Consider the following 14,157-nt stretch of genomic DNA (forward strand, 5'->3'; position numbering starts at 1 on the left):
AACAGTTGAATCGATCCCAGCATGGAAGACACACACTTTTTCTTTCATGAAGCATGTTTAGATAAATGGTACAAAATTTGAGTTGATACATCATCAACCATTGCTGCCACCACTGATGAAATATGGATCCTAAATTTGCCAGTGTATTTCAAGGCAGAGAACACTGACAGAACAAAGGAGGTCCAGACATGATTTACTGTGACTGATTTCAGTGAGTCCAGAATCAGAAAGCACCACTCAGAAAGGACACATGCTTCTATTTATTTCATTTGACATTAATAGCCGCTTCTGAAGAAATGAAAAAGTAGTGCATTATATTCATCCTTTTCAACTATCTCATACTCCTTATATTTTCTTCAGTATGCTATTGTGCATATGGTATTCAAGCAAGGCTCTGACACAAAAGCTATACTTTTCTATTCCAACAATTTTGTTTTACTACTTTGCCTTCAGTTGATTCTCAAGATCTGGCTTTTGACCCCCCCACAGGAACTAGACAAAACAACTGCCCTATTGTCACGAGACGTTCTCCAACATTAAGAGAGCAAAACTCATTACATAAAGTCCCAATAACCTACTGAATAAAGCAATTATTAAAAGTCTTTAGCTGATATAGTGCCCCACCACCACGCACTGGGGCAAAACTCTACAGTGTCCGCTGGGCTGCTCTATACACATCTGGATTATGTCCCATATATTACCTGCCCTTTGAGGTTTTCTCCTCAGTGGTATTTAGTTTAATCCCTCCATTCCGTTAAAGGCCAAGCTCGCTGAGCATTTAACCTACGTGAATGCACGCACTAGCCTTACGGGAACAAACTTTCATCCTGCCGTTATGCAATCGTCAGTAATGCCGGATTGTGAGTTATTCTGGGAAGTAAATTACACAAATACAAGCCACCTTTCTGTAGGCTACACTAAAACTATCCTAGCATCTAACTAGCTGAAACCACAGATTTTTCCAGCTAGATGGAAACACAGCATTGATATCTAGGTAGGATTATGAGGCACATTAAATGAATTAAAGCACAGCTTCAATTCTACAGCTGTTTATAGCTTTCAGCACAGTTTTGCTTTAATCTAGAAAGGCAGAGTAGTTAAAAATAACAAACAGATATCCAGGGTCTGTCTTCTGTTCCAGATCAGCCTCAAATTAAGGAAATGGACCCCCAGTTGTTTCACAGGAAAAAACAGATTGGTCAAAGCTCATAAAAAGAAAACAGTCTTCTAGTTTCTTGTGCCTGGGCTATACTGTAGAAAACAAACTGAAATGCTTCTGCACAGGCATCAGAGAAACTGGAGTTCTCCAGAGGACAAGTCAGAGCACCTCTGTTAGACCCCTGCTTCGAGGCACTCTCTGGAGAAGCCTGTCCTTCCCTGGCAATGTGGGAGCCTCAGCTAGATCCGTAAAGCTGATGCTTTAGAATAGTCCTGCCATCCCCTGAAACATGAGACCAGGTCGGTTCCCTGTTCTGACACAGATGGCACAGCTGGCTGGCAATACTGCCATGCTCAGAGCATTGCATCGCCCTGCACTGGACCAGCCTCTCTGCACACACGGTCAGCGGGTGACTATGGCACTGCCCAGGAAACGGCAGAAGCACCCTCACGTCTCCTTCTGTGCAGGAAGGGCTTGATGCCGGATTTCCCACACTGTGCCTTAAGGACTGTGGGTGATCCCAGGTCAGGTCCTTACTCCCATTTCTCCCAGAACATTTTCAAAAGGTCTTCATTTCATTCTGATGTGTACTGGGAAGTCTAGTATATTTTTTCAGGAAATAATAGTGTTGGCTGTTGGCAATACTGAGATGGCTCACTCACTCCTCTTGACAGAGGATGCCTGAAGTTAGATGAGACATCTTCTACCCATCACAGCCAATGTCTTTATATGACCCTGGCTTACAAACTTCACTTCTTAAACCTTGTGGTTCAGAGGTGCTCAGAATGCTCTTAGAATAAGGGTTCTGGGTTTTTTTCATCTTACCAAAATAAATATTAATTTATTCCTGATGCTCCATTATCCAAAGCAAATCTACCTGTTTCTGTCTCATTGGTTCAGTCTTGTATCACACTCTTTATGCGATAACTCGCTATCACATCCAAGCACAAGACAAACAACAACTTTTAAAGGAAGCTATATAGTAAAACCAAAGTTTAAACTGACAGTGATAAAGATCCCATCCTAACGCTACAAACAATCTGAAGTAATATATACTGGGGTAAAAGCAGTATGTTTTTGAGAGAGAGCAATAAAGCCCCACAGTGAATGGAGTTGGGTAAAGCTTGTCAATTGCCTACTACAGCCCCTTTAATGCCTGTCACAAAGCACTCTATAAGATGACTTTTGTACAACATTAATCACTCTGATCCACCTTTCAATCAAATGTTGGGCTTTTTGCATTCTTCGGTTGTTTAGTCCAGTGCACATAGGGACTCTAGATTAACTAGTGTTGATTCTAATTCCTCTAATATATCTCCACATCTACTAGAATAATCACACAGAGGAATACAGTAAGTTTTCAAACACAAACTTTCTTCAGAAAGATGATTTTTTTTTCAGTCTTCAACATTCAAACTGAGATAACTGTATCTCTGAATACACATTTTCTGATAAATAAAATGTGGTTCCATTCAGTAAAGAGCCAGTCTAGAGAATGACTGATGCTAATGAGAAAGAATCGGACCCATAAAGTTTACAAGATTTTTATTTATGTATTTATTTTCTCTTTGAAAATAAATTCATATAAAAAATTTGGTCAATGTTGCATTCTAGTGAAGAAAGTTCTGAACAGATGTATGCTACCCAGTTGACCTGGAACTTCGGGGAGTACTTATGTCAGAGGGGCGTTCAGCTCAACACAGTAGAGAGAAACCAATCTCTTAGGAATCACTTTTGCCCTTATCTCACATTATTAAATTTAATATATAATGTGGTGGTTATGAAATCATTATAAAGATACCTACTTTGGGAAGTTGTTTAGGGTTTTTTTGTGGAGGTGTGTGGGGGTGTTTGGTTTTGGTTTTGTTTGTGTGGGGTTTTTGCTTGGTTTTTTTAGTCTGTTAAGAGATTACTTTTCCCAGTACATGAATTACTCCTGTTTATCATAGCTTTATACATCCAGTAAAGCAGGGAATTGAATCTGCCAATTTTTCAGACAAGTTCATCACTGGGTTGTTTGGGTTTTAATTGCTTTAAAAATAACAGCTTAGATTAAGTTCTGAGTACGAATGGAGGAATAATAATTTGTGCTGGTTTTCCTTTCAGTTCAAAGATGACATGAAAATAACAGGTCAAGTTCTGGATTATGGCTTCTTTTTACCAAAGCAAACCTGATTAGTTTTTGTTTTTATTGCCATGTTAAAAGTGTGAAGAGCCCAAGCAGCCAATTCCCTTGTGTTTTTAGAGCACACCTCTCAAAAGTTTTTTTAAAAAGCATTTCAAAAACATTCCACTTCTTTGTGTTTTGTAATGATGACCAGGACTACCTTAAAGTCTTTGGGAAAGGTTTGCAGGATAACCGGAACACTAACACAAGTAACTATGGACATACCTCTTTCCCAAAATGGATTTTCCCACTAAACCTCTTCAGGTAAATAGCCTGCCTCTGTGCCCAATGGCCACCAAGGTGATGACATTCTTAAGCAAAAGTACAGGCCCCAGATTGGCTGAGATATTTTGAGCATGTCAAGCATACTAGGACAGCCTGAGAGAGGTTCACATGGGAGAACCACAGGATTTCTCCACCATACTTCTCTATGTGCCCTATTGCACAAAGGTGAATTTTGTTCATCTTCAGTGCACAAATCAACTCCAGCAGCAGCAAGAACTGGAGAAAGGACCGATCACAAGGCTTTAAAAAGGGAAAATGACTTACCCACATGACCAATCGGTGCAGGAGCTGACAAGAAAAAGAGAAAAGGTTACAAAATGTCACAACTCAGCCCTGCCGTTATCTCCAGGCCGAATAAAATGCAAGGAAAACAGAGATACTCACCTGCCCATTGTTTCCTTTGTATAGGACAGTTTCTGGAAAAAAAAACCAAACAAACCAACCCTAAGTATATTTGAGTATTGAAAGGTAAAAGGAACTGAAATGCCGTTTATACCGCTTTGTCTCCTAGCCTGTTTTTCATCTAAATTCTCCTGTTGTTAGTGATGTTGGTTCTAGAGAGGAGTCACAGGCACGTCAGCGGGAACCCCACAAAAAGCGGGGAAGATCCTGAGCAGTTTGCAACGTGATAGTTGTTGAGGAATAATGCTGTATTCTGCTGCTGTACCGATGTGAACAGAATACAAAACGCTTATAGAAGATTATTGTCCAGCCACAAAATTTCTGTTTCTCTCTGGGTTTAGGGGAAAAGTGATCGTTTGGTGGATTGTTTATTGTGCTGGCTTTCTTCACATAATCAATGTAGATATATTTTTCAGTAAAACTTCAGCCCAAAGTGGATCAACTCAAATATCTACTTTGAAGTTAAATTACAATAAACTTAAAACATTGTATTTCCACTTTGAAAACTTCTCTGCAAAGCACCCATGTGTGTTTAGTGACCTAGGGATTGACACTCTAAGCTACCCCAGTGAATCTTCTTGTGAAGGAGGAGGGGAAAGGCCAAAGAGACTTTGTGAACAGGTTAGCCTGCTTGTTCTCTTCACCTGCGATTCTAAGGAAGTCTAGAAGTTCAGTTTTTGTTGATTTGGAGCCACCCCAATGACTACCTTTCTCTTCTTTCCAGCACATCTGTGGACAGTAAGTGCAATGACAACTAGAACAGCAGGCAGCCTGGATATCAGCCTGAGGAGGGCTTGCCAAAGTACTAATTTCAGTCAGCTTGCTTTTCAGCATGTCCTTTGGCCAACCTTTACTGTACAAGTCCGTGCTGGGTTTGGCTGGGGTAGAGTTAACTTTCTTCATAGCAGCTAGTATGGGGCTATGCTCTGGATCTGTGTTGGAAACAGCATTGATAACAAACAGGGATGTTTTCGTTGCTGCTGAGCAGCGCTTACACAGAGCCAAGGCCTTTTCTGCCTCTCACCCCACCCCACCAGTGAGCAGGCTGGGGGTGCACCAGGAGTTGGGAGGGGATAAACCTGGGGGAAGAAGGAGAAAGGGGGGACGTTGGGAGTGATGGTGTTTGTCTTCCCAAGTAACCGTTACGTGTGATGGAGCCCCTCTTTCCTGGAGATGGCTGAACACCTGCTTGCCCATGGGAAACAGAGAATTATTTACTTGTTTTACTTTGCTTCCATGCATGGCTTTTTCTTTACCTATTAAACTGTCTTTGTCTCAGCCCACGAGTTTTTGCACTTTTACTCTTTAGATTCTCTCTCCCATCCCATTGGTGGGGGAATGAGTGAGCAGCTCTGTGATGTTCAGTTGCTGGCTGGGGTTAAACCATGATAAAGTCCATTAAACGAAAACTAAGACAGAGCAAGACCAGTTTTAAGTGACAAAAAGAAACTAGCCAAACTAGGTAGTCTAACAGTGAAAAATCTAACTCAGGGCCAATAAAACTGTACTGGGCTTTGGGTATTCTTTTTAAGAGGTCATTACACTGTTCAGTACAGTGCTTGTACTCAGCTTTAGTGCACTGGGATCTACAAGGAACAGAGACACTGATTCCCTTCTCTACAAGCTTTTGGGAAGTTATATATAAGAAGTAGCCCTTTTAGTAAAAGGTGTTTGTTCATTAGATAAAAGAGACTTTCTTCCATATTCAGGCAAGGCAGTTTGTAGGTGCTCTTAAAAAACACACCTGGTTATGAGGAGCCCCACACTTATCTTTAATACCACCTGGTAGTCCATACCCAGCAGCTTTACTCACTAGTCCACAAAGGCCATTGTCAGCAGAGGTCAGTATAGTCCTGATCATTTCCTAGAAAATGGAAACGAGACATCCCAGGGGAGGGCTGCCTTGGCCAAAGCTCTGTTGCAGGGCAGCCTCAGGAGCTGGTGGCACTCAGCTTTCCCAAACCTGGGTCCCAGGACTTAACCAATATGTCTTGTTAGTTCCAAATCTTCTATTCAATAAATTATAAGAACTACTTATAAAAACCAAACGTGAAATGCCAAATTATTATTTTAATGGCAAAGGCCGGGAATAACGAACATAACACACTGTTTCCACATCTACATTAAAAAGAAAAAGGCATCAAATTAATAAGTGCTCCAATTCTGAGGTAAACTAGCAAAGCCTAATACTGTATGATTGGCTTTGAATAGCAGCCTCCGAGTAGGGTAGCTGGATTATTCCTTAATTCACCTAGTTCAGGACAGAATATTCTCTCTTCATTGCAAATCACATCTTTTGTGAAATAAAATAACTTTAAAGGATTACATGCTTCAAATGACTGTTTAAATGACCTGACTTTTCACCATTCTTTCTCAGACAAAATCTCCCACTGGATTCAACAGCAGCTTTAAGAAATAACAGTAAATATTATCACCCGTACATTTGGTTGCTGTATAATGCTGTGATGCTATTGCAAAAACAACAACAAAAAAAGCATGAACTGTAAATTACAGATAGGTTGATAAAAGAATTATTAGTCATCCATTAAAACCCATATGCCAATGCAAAGCTTGCATAGAGATTATTATCAATTTGCAGCTTTATGCCACAGGTAAAAAATCTTAGGTTTTGCAGTAAATGGAAAAAGAAAGTATGATCTCAATACCCAGTATTCAGTTTCTTAGAGTCCACAGAGGGCTGAAAAACAGATTGACACGTTTTATATCAGTCCTACAGACTGAAATGTAAGACTCGTTTTTTATAATGTTACATGTTTTTGTTTTGTTTGTTTGGGTTTTTTTTTTTTCAGCCGAGGATGTGAAAATTAAGCATTCCCCTATTGCTAAACTGGCATGGTCTCCAGTATAGTGTGATTGCCTGCCTCTCTCTTAAATGTCTAATTTGCATTCCAGTCTGGGGTGGGGGCAAGCACTGACATATTTGAATTTCATGGCAAACAGGCACCTCTTTCCCCTGATTTGGAGCCAAGGGCTCTAGAGTTCTGATATTGGCCTGGGTTCTTGTTTAGTATAGAATAGCCTTTGCCAAATCACCTCACCTCTCTGGCTTGGTTCCTTCATTATCAAGAATGACTTATAAACATACCTACCGCACAAGGATCTGCAAGGATTAATTAACATCTTTACCCTTTGAATACTTAAAGGGATCTATAAATAATTCTACATAGCAGCAGCAGCAGCCGCCACACCAAAGCTCGAGGGGATGGCTTTTACTCAGTGAAGCTATCTCTGGCAGATGCTTTGTATAAAATTAGTTCTCTTGAAGCAAGACCTTCATAACATAACTAGTTCTTCTAAAGCTGGGAGCTGAGCTTAATGTCAGTTGCAGAAGCGCTTCCCTTTGTCAATAGACCAGTTAGTTTTATATAATGCAAAATTATGACAAATTAATAAGAGTCCGTAGCATTAAATACAGTCTACCATAATGCCACAAAACACATACAGTACCAACTGGATGAACGAGCCTCTGTCAGCTCATGAGCTTGCAGGAAAAGCAATTATACAGGATACTCTTGTCTGATCCTAAGAGACAATTGTTATGCGCAGAAGACACAATATCTTGAAGATAATTCCAGGCAGGAGACGAAGGTGGAGGAAATGTCAAGGAGATCTTAAATAATCTCATATTAGTTTAATCCCATCTGTGTAGGATTGTACCAAGCATGTTTGATTTAACCTACCTGTACACATTATTTCCAACAAGTCATACCAAGAAATGATTCCCTCTTTGCCTGTCCTGATATCCCACCACTGTGTGCAGCAGAACCACACCCTCATGGAGGCGAGGCCAAAGCACTGGAAGGAATTCAAGGAAATGGATGACAATGTCCAGAACTGAAGCTGGAAGGAAAGGCCAGGACGGAGAGCAGTGCTCTGAGGCACAGCCCTGACAAATAAGGTGAAAATATGGTCTACAGTGAGGAAAAGGAGAGATAGCAGGAGAAGCTTCGTGGAACAGAAATTGTTTTAGCCATGTTCAATTTGAAACGAAGACCGGAGGGGTCCATGGGAAGGTGTCAGAAACAAGCTAAGGGTCCAGTATGTCCAAGAGAAATCAGCTCCGCAGCAGAGGTGAACTCTCAACATAGAAGCTATTCTTCAGGGTGTGTTAGGTGGTGTTGTCTAGAAATGAGGTACGAATCAGGGAAGACAAGGAAGGACTAGAGATTTGCAAAGTAAAGGAGCTGATCAGACAAGGATGATGAGGATAAAACATGGGTTCTGAGCTCTGCCTGGAAAGAGGTGAGCACAGGCTCCACAGCTGAGAGTTTCTATGCTGTGCCAGGTGTCAGAAAGAGACTGAAAAGGAAGATTTAGGCTGGAACTAGAGGACAGTGACCAGAGAGGAAATTAACATAGAAAGAGCTTAAGAGATGAAAGGGAGATGAGGCAAGATTTGGAGAAGCAACTGGAGCTAATTAGTATATTTGCATATATGTAGTGAAGGTTTGAGGATTTTTCTTCTTAAGTTAGAGAAGGCTAAAACTTGCAATGCAAAAAGAAAGATCCAAAGCCAATAGGAGAATAGTAAGTGTGGGGATAAGAAAGGGAGTGAAGGAAATCTGACATAACGGCTCAAAGGAGGGCAACAGAAGAAATCTTTTTTGCATCTGTAAGGCGGGGTGGAGTGTGTGAAAGAGCAGATGAAATTTGCTTTAAGTGCCTTTATGAACAGACCACCCACCAAGAATACCATTAGACCTATTTCAAGGTATCCACTGCACTAACAACTCAGAGACTAGCTCCTGGCAGGGACTGCTGAGTAGTTGTGCTTCATCACCACAAGGGAAGAAGCTCTATGCAGAAGGAAACCAGGGTTCAGCAGCTGGCATGGCCCTGACTTGTGTCTCTTGCTCCAGGAAGAAGTTACTTCTTCACTTTTATCTACATTTCCCGTTTGCTTAGGACTTTTCTCGCATGGGAATAAGGGCTCAGACTGCCACAAATAATACGTGGCCAAGGCTGGGGAATCAGGGAGTGAGGAGGTCCTCACACACCAGCAGTAACTTGGCACCCACACAGCAGTACCGGATGTATTCTAAATTCTGATTGTCACTTTTTTATTCCTCTGGGCCTATAGGCACAGCAGTCTACCTACTTGTTTTTCTGTTATTATTGTTGTTATTCTGTGTGATAGACACATCAGTGTGGGTTAGGTTCAGAGCACACTGGCAATCAAAAGTGTATTAAACAAGAGACTGTAAGACCACTCAAAATAGTCACCCAACAAAGCCTCCAACATTTCTTTTTTTTTCCCCACAGCCAAAGGCTACCTTCAAAATGTCAGCGTGTGCTATAGCCAAATGTCATGATACAGTTTGTATTAAACAACAACAAAGTCTTATGCTGGACATGCACATGTGCCTTATTCCCTTGTTTCCTGTGATACGCCATCAGGCTAATGAAAAAATAGAAATAAAAATATATAAGCATGACTTGATAACATTGTTTTCTATTCACTAGAAAGAAACTATTTTTTCCTTCTCTTCTTATTGCAGTACCTTTATGAATTATATTCATAACAAGAGCTGACATTGTTTCTTGCTATAAGCATATGTAATACTAGTCAATGTGAAATCACCTGAGGCTCTGTGAAAAAAATGTAAGCAGTCAAGGTACCTGCAAGGTAAAAGGTACTCATCAGTATCTTGCAACAGAAGCTGAGTTTTTACAGTGTATTCTGCACACTGTGGTTTTGGGTTTGATTTTGAAGAGCCACGAACTACATAAGGATGTGCTTGACTTCACATTTACTTTTTTTGAACCTCTTGAAAATATCTTTGTTCTTACTAATAATCCATATTTTTCAAACCTTCAGTTCTTTTAACTTTGTTCCTTCACACTTAAACATTGTGCAGCATCTTCTGATGCAATTTGTACAAAATGTTGCTTGCAACTTCTTATATTAATTGCTCTGTATATGCTACAGATTGGTGAGCCTCAAGGTGTGCAAAATTTTGCTTAGGCACTACAAAGCCACCAATTTTCTGACATTTCTCTTCCACAAATAAAATTTGCAACAGCACCTGGTTGGTGTGGTATGCCTCTTCCAGTTGTATTCTGGCTGAAGCAGCAGCAGAGCTTTGTGTGGTTGAAACTAAAAGGATTTTAAAAAGGGAAAAAATAAAAAGAAAAAACCTAATTCATGAGGTGAGGCTTTAGTCTACCTAGCTTAATTTCTTCTTCCTAATCACTGTCAGCAGCAGATGTCTCTATGGAAGTTGTGAGAAGATCCAAAAACTGGTCAGGAACCTTAAGAGATCTCTCAGCATGCTAAGGAGACACAGTAGCCAACCAGTCCACAAAAAAGTTCTTTTGACTGTTACAGTATTGGGTTCTCAATCTGCAATAAGTCCATTGTCTAGAAATATTACAAATACAAAAGAAAATTGCAAACACCATCCCCAACCACTTTTCTTAGCCCCAACAGGTCACAGAGGGAAGCAGAAGCTTGTATTGTTCTACTGAAGCTCTTGGATGTGAGGACAGGGCACCGGCAGCCTAGCTTGGGAGCTCACCACACACCCAAACCACCTCCCGATCGCACACCTGGTAAGCAGCTCCCAGCAGTTAACGGAAGGAACAAGGGACGCCCTGGAAACTGACTCTCCTTTAAACTACTTATGTAATATAAGAATAGGCTGCATATGAAAATTCAAATCTCTGGTTTCATTTCATGTGACAAGCACAGAATTAAAGAAAATTTGTAGAAAGAAGCAGGCAGGGAAGACTTTTTTTGTAGCTAAAAAAACCCCTCCTTGTAGAATCTCCAGAACACACAGAAGAAAAAAAAATGTCTTCTCTAAAAGACAGAAAAAGCAGGAAAGCAAGTGTCAAAACAGTTCAACCAGTAACTCCAGAACTGCTGCATTATTTCAGTAGTTTATAAAATTAAAAAAGAAATGTGCCCAGCAGCTCTGTGGGCATCTTACAAAGAATATCCTATGCCAGCCTGTAAACACTCCTATGGACAGCACAGATTGTGCTGGTTTGACAGCAGTGCTTCAGTCTTGTAGCAAGTATAAGGCTCGCAGGAAATCAAGTTACTTTTCCTTGTGTTTCTCCTCTCTTGGATTTTTGAATAATTATCTAGCAGGAGTGTGAACACGGCCAGTCACAAGGCAGAGTGGGGGCAAGTTTTGGTAATATCAGAATTCCCGACATACATGGCCCGAAGTGTAGAACGACCACTTGAACGGGATGAATGAGAACATTCTACATAACACAGAGTTATTCTCTCCCTGAAATACAACTACACAGTAAGGAACACAAGCAGAAGTAATTTGTGGAGAAAGTGAACGTGGCCTCCCGTGACAGCACCGGAGATCTCATCGCCCTTATTGGAAGCAAGCTGTGGGATAGAAAAACAACCCACAAGAAACACAGAACTGAGGCCTTGATATGCGGGACAGAAGGTCAGGGGCACAGCTGGAGCACCGAAGCAGGAGAGCGCACTTATCTGTGTTTATAAAATACGAGGAGCTAGTGTGGTAGAACACATTCAGAGGCGGAGAGAAGGGAAAACCACTAGCTCAGGAGACAGACTATATTAAGGCTGATCTTTTGTTAATAAACAACTTTGGCTTTGCTTGTGCATGAATACAGACTCTGTGTCGTGACTCGCCACAGTAATTTATACGAAGGAAGGTTTATATGAAGAAATATACTGCAAGAAAAACTTCCCTTTGTATTGGAACTACCTTCTCCTTTTCCATTTCTGCCAAGATTTGAAAAGAGATGGAGGGATAACAATCCCACACTTTGTAAATCTACTTAAAATCCAAAGAAATTAGTTAGGCTGGGATTCATTCTATGTAAAGTACTTTCATTTACCATGATCACAGAGAAAGTAAAATGAAAGAATTGGGGGGGGGTGGGGGTGGAGAATATTTAAATTTAATTTTTTTGTGGTTAGCATAAATCTGTTTATCTGCTTCTTCTGAAAATCTGGTAGATGATTTGCTTTAAGAACTGGTGAAAACTTAGTATACTTATTATGTATTACTGTGTAACGTACATATATATACATACACACACACATATGTCTAAGTATCACACAGAGGCAGGCCACAACTCTCCAAGACAACATACGGTGCATCCCTTACTTATTACAGAGCATGAAATGCACTGCCTTTTGAAGCACACCTCTCCTACCAGTAGAAGCCATCTGATGGCAAAAGAGCAAATTCAAGTTATATATGCCTTCACCACCACCAAATTAGTCAAGTCTTCTTGATAGACTATTAGAGACTGAACATTTTATTTACATGAACTATGCCATTCTGGAACAGACGTTACAACATCTGTGGGTGTGTGACCATGATCACCAGGGATTAGAGGAAAGGGGAAAAAATAAAACCGGGAAGGAAGGCTAATAAAGTGCCATTTAATTACACTGCTCAAAACAAACTCCACACTACAACAAAAACAGCATGAAAGCAATCATTTTGCTGAATTACTGTTTATCGAGAGCAAGCCCCACAGGTTCATTTTGCCTAATTTTGAGATATGCTGAACTCCTTTTGAGAGAAAGAGGGAAAATTCATGGCATGCAGCACTTCTAAAAATTGAATTTCATGTTTCCAACTACCAAAAAGTAATACAGAAAGACACTCTAGAACAAGACTGCCAGAAGCTGCCAACACACACAATACAAAAGAGATGGCAGATTAATGCTATGGCAGTAATAGCCAATATATACCAAAAGGAAAGCAGAAAAAAATTGATCAGCTGCAGGCTCTCAACTCTTGAAATGAACCACAGATGATTCACAGACACTGGAGAACAGAGGAAGATTAGAAAAAAGTGGTATTTAATGAGGCATGTAATGGCCAGACAAAGAGCTACCACTAAACAGAAGGCAATGTAATAGCCAAAGAACTACTGCCAACCATGTATGCTGCTTTTCTGCAGTGCCAGGCAGAAATGAGTCCTCATTTTAAGCAATTGAGGGTGTTGACTATTCACATGTATCACGCATGGACGCTACAGGGTAATGTGCACACTGCGAAATTATGGCAACCCTTTGGTGAGAAGTGCTCAGCACATTACAGATCAAACCTAAGGAATGAAAAAAATACAGCAACAGCTGACCATGAACATGCTGTAATGAGAGAAGAAAAATCCCACAAGTAAGGGAAAGGCTTAGCCATGCAAATTGGTCAATTTAGCTGGTGAAAGTGGAAAGAACAAGAGGGTAGGACACAGTGCTTTAGAAGGGGTGCTCTGTTCTACAGGCTGAGCCCCAGCTCTTACCACATTAGACTAGAGCAAACAACTAGCAGGAGGAAGGATGTTCTTAAAAGCAGAATCCTAACTGCTGCATCTGTTTGGACTTAGTGTTCTCAGAACTGCTTCCAAGAGGTTTCACACTGACAAGCATTTTGTGCATTAGCACATATGAGAAGAGTGAGTCAGTACTTGAGTTAGCGATTAAATCCACACTCTGACCTGAGTATTCAAAAATATACCATCAGACCATCTGAAGCTGGCTGACTGGGGGAAGGGATAGAGTGCTCTTGCCTTCAGTCTTGGGTTCAAATTTAAATTGAATTCAGGCTTTTATTTCAAAAAAGTTCCCTGGTAGAATTATGACATTTTATGTGGAGCACAGTGGTGACAGCATTCAATCCCTCTAACACAGACTAGTCTCCCATCAGATCAGCCCAACAACTGTCACCTTTTATCAACTATGCTGAAAGCAAAGAGAAGGATGAACAATCCTTTTCCAGAATATTGCAATACTGAAGGGAATATGTCCATTTACAAGAGAAAGAAAATTTAAATTAAACATAAGCCACCTGAATAAATCAAACCCAGAGCACTTTATCTGACTCCACTGTAATTCTGAAGGATCATACCCCAAAAGGTAAAGCAGCAGTGGGAAGCTATCCTGCTTCCAAGAATCATCCTGATTTGTTTTAATAAGCTCCCACTACAGATCATCTCACTACCAAAATCTTACATAAAGCACTGACACATTCACCGTGCACATAAAAATTTCACATGAATTTTGTTTGTCTCCATCTTTCTGCAATGCCTTCTAAGGACAACAGTACCATCAGAATTCATAGAAGCAAACTTTGGCTAGCATCCACCTGTGAATACTATCATGCAGGCTCCG

General features: G+C 40.6%; 1 protein-coding gene across 1 annotated transcript in view; it reads right to left on the minus strand.

Moving 5' to 3' along the window:
• The window catches only part of IMPG2 (interphotoreceptor matrix proteoglycan 2), a 61,935-nt gene that overhangs the window by 33,239 nt on the left and 14,539 nt on the right, over window positions 1-14,157 (minus strand). Inside the window, exons 4-5 of the mRNA XM_064467460.1 lie at window positions 3,996-4,027; window positions 3,876-3,899 (exon numbers count right to left, since the gene is read on the minus strand). Of these exons, the coding sequence (XP_064323530.1) occupies window positions 3,876-3,899; window positions 3,996-4,027 (56 nt within the window). The remainder of the gene's footprint in view (window positions 1-3,875; window positions 3,900-3,995; window positions 4,028-14,157) is intronic.

The sequence above is a fragment of the Phalacrocorax carbo genome, chromosome 1, assembly GCF_963921805.1.
Source record: "Phalacrocorax carbo chromosome 1, bPhaCar2.1, whole genome shotgun sequence".
In the NCBI taxonomy this organism is placed as follows: Eukaryota; Metazoa; Chordata; class Aves; order Suliformes; family Phalacrocoracidae; genus Phalacrocorax; species Phalacrocorax carbo.